Source organism: Arachis ipaensis, chromosome B05, assembly GCF_000816755.2.
Source record: "Arachis ipaensis cultivar K30076 chromosome B05, Araip1.1, whole genome shotgun sequence".
Lineage (NCBI taxonomy): Eukaryota > Viridiplantae > Streptophyta > Magnoliopsida > Fabales > Fabaceae > Arachis > Arachis ipaensis.
Genome location: NC_029789.2, coordinates 136,305,958 through 136,307,488, shown reverse-complemented (window position 1 = coordinate 136,307,488; position 1,531 = coordinate 136,305,958). Strand labels below are relative to the sequence as shown.

General features: G+C 37.0%; 1 protein-coding gene across 1 annotated transcript in view; it reads left to right on the top strand.

Annotated features, from left to right (window-relative positions):
- Positions 1–974, top strand: part of LOC107644347 (VIN3-like protein 1) — a gene marked incomplete in the record, with an annotated part of 9,524 nt that extends 8,550 nt beyond the window's left edge. Inside the window, 1 exon segment of the mRNA XM_021102934.1 lies at positions 1–974. Coding sequence (XP_020958593.1) covers positions 1–600 — 600 coding nt within the window.

Below are 1,531 nucleotides of genomic sequence, written 5' to 3'. Positions count from 1 at the left end.
TTAAATGTTGCTTCGGTGCCTGATTTAAATGAAGAACTTACACCTCCTTTCGAGTCTTCCAGGGACGAAGATAATGGTTGCACTTTGCAGCAGGCAGTTGAGCCAGACGACGATGCAGCCTCTCATGATCTCGAAAAAAACTGTTTGGCAGGGTCGGATGGTAGTGGTGATTCCCAAATCTGGACACAAGGGCCGACCGGAGAAGTCCCGGCTGTTGACTCTCGCGTAGATGCATGCAAGAAAAGGTTAGCAAGCTCGAACGAAGAGGCGCATGATTGTGACAGCACTCTGATGAATGGATCTCCTTTACACATACCGGATGGTTCGTTCTCATTGGACGAGAACTTCGAATATTGTGTGAAAGTGATTCGTTGGCTAGAATGCCAGGGTCATATTAAACAGGAGTTTCGGTTGAAGTTGCTGACATGGTTCAGTTTGAGGTCGACGGAGCAAGAACGTAGGGTGGTTAACACGTTCATTCAGACTCTGATAGATGATCCGAGTAGTTTGGCCGGGCAACTCGTCGACTCATTCTCCGATATTATATCAATCAAGAGGGCAAGAAATGGGTTGTGTAACAAAGCTGTGGGATCAAATTAAGGGTGTGGATTTGCTTCCTTCAAGGCTCTTACCATTTTACAGTGACAAGATCACCTTGTACAGGCATTTTTTATTGCTCACCTTCTAAGTGATTCATTATTGTTATTATTGGGGACATTGATGTTTCTTTGTCCTGCTAAAGGGATTTGCATTGATGATTATTGCAGAGGCAGTAACACATTTTTCCTTGGAGGGATGATCCTTGGAAGTGAAGATTTAAGGATGTTAGGTCTTAGGAGGCATTTTGCTATTTGCTCAATTTATTGCAATTATTTTTAAAACTATGAATTTATTTAATCAGCAAGATATTATTAGTGTTGATACTTTCTTTTTCTTTCTCATTTTTCAATTACGTTCATTTGATGGAGCGACAAGATGTGATTGCTGATTTAATTTCTGCTTCAAGCTTCATTTTTCGTTACTTTATGCGGGTTCTCTTTTTTAATCAATGTAGGTCTATACCCTAACTAGTGTGAAGCCTTGGTCGACCTTGGTTATCATCATAGGATATTTAAGGGTTCTTTAACCCTAATGTAAATTCACTCAAGCAAAAAGTCTTTGAGTTACATAATAATAACGACAACAATAATAATAAATATGGCAGTCTTCGTAAATAATTAACTTACAAGCTTTGAGTTATAACCTCAACATGATAATCTGTTATAGGTAGGTGAATAAAAAATCAATACCAACAGCATTTTTGCCAACTGCTGCCAACTCTTGTTTATGACTGTGTTTAATGGAAGTGTCTTTGTAAATGTGTCTAATAAAAATGATTTTTTTATGACCGTGTTTAATAGAAGTGTCTTTATAGATATATTTTCTGGATGTATCTCTTTATACATGTATTTAAAATATAATAATTAATTATTATTGACAATAAGTTGACAAATAATATATTAGTACCATATACTTTTTCATAAGAAATACA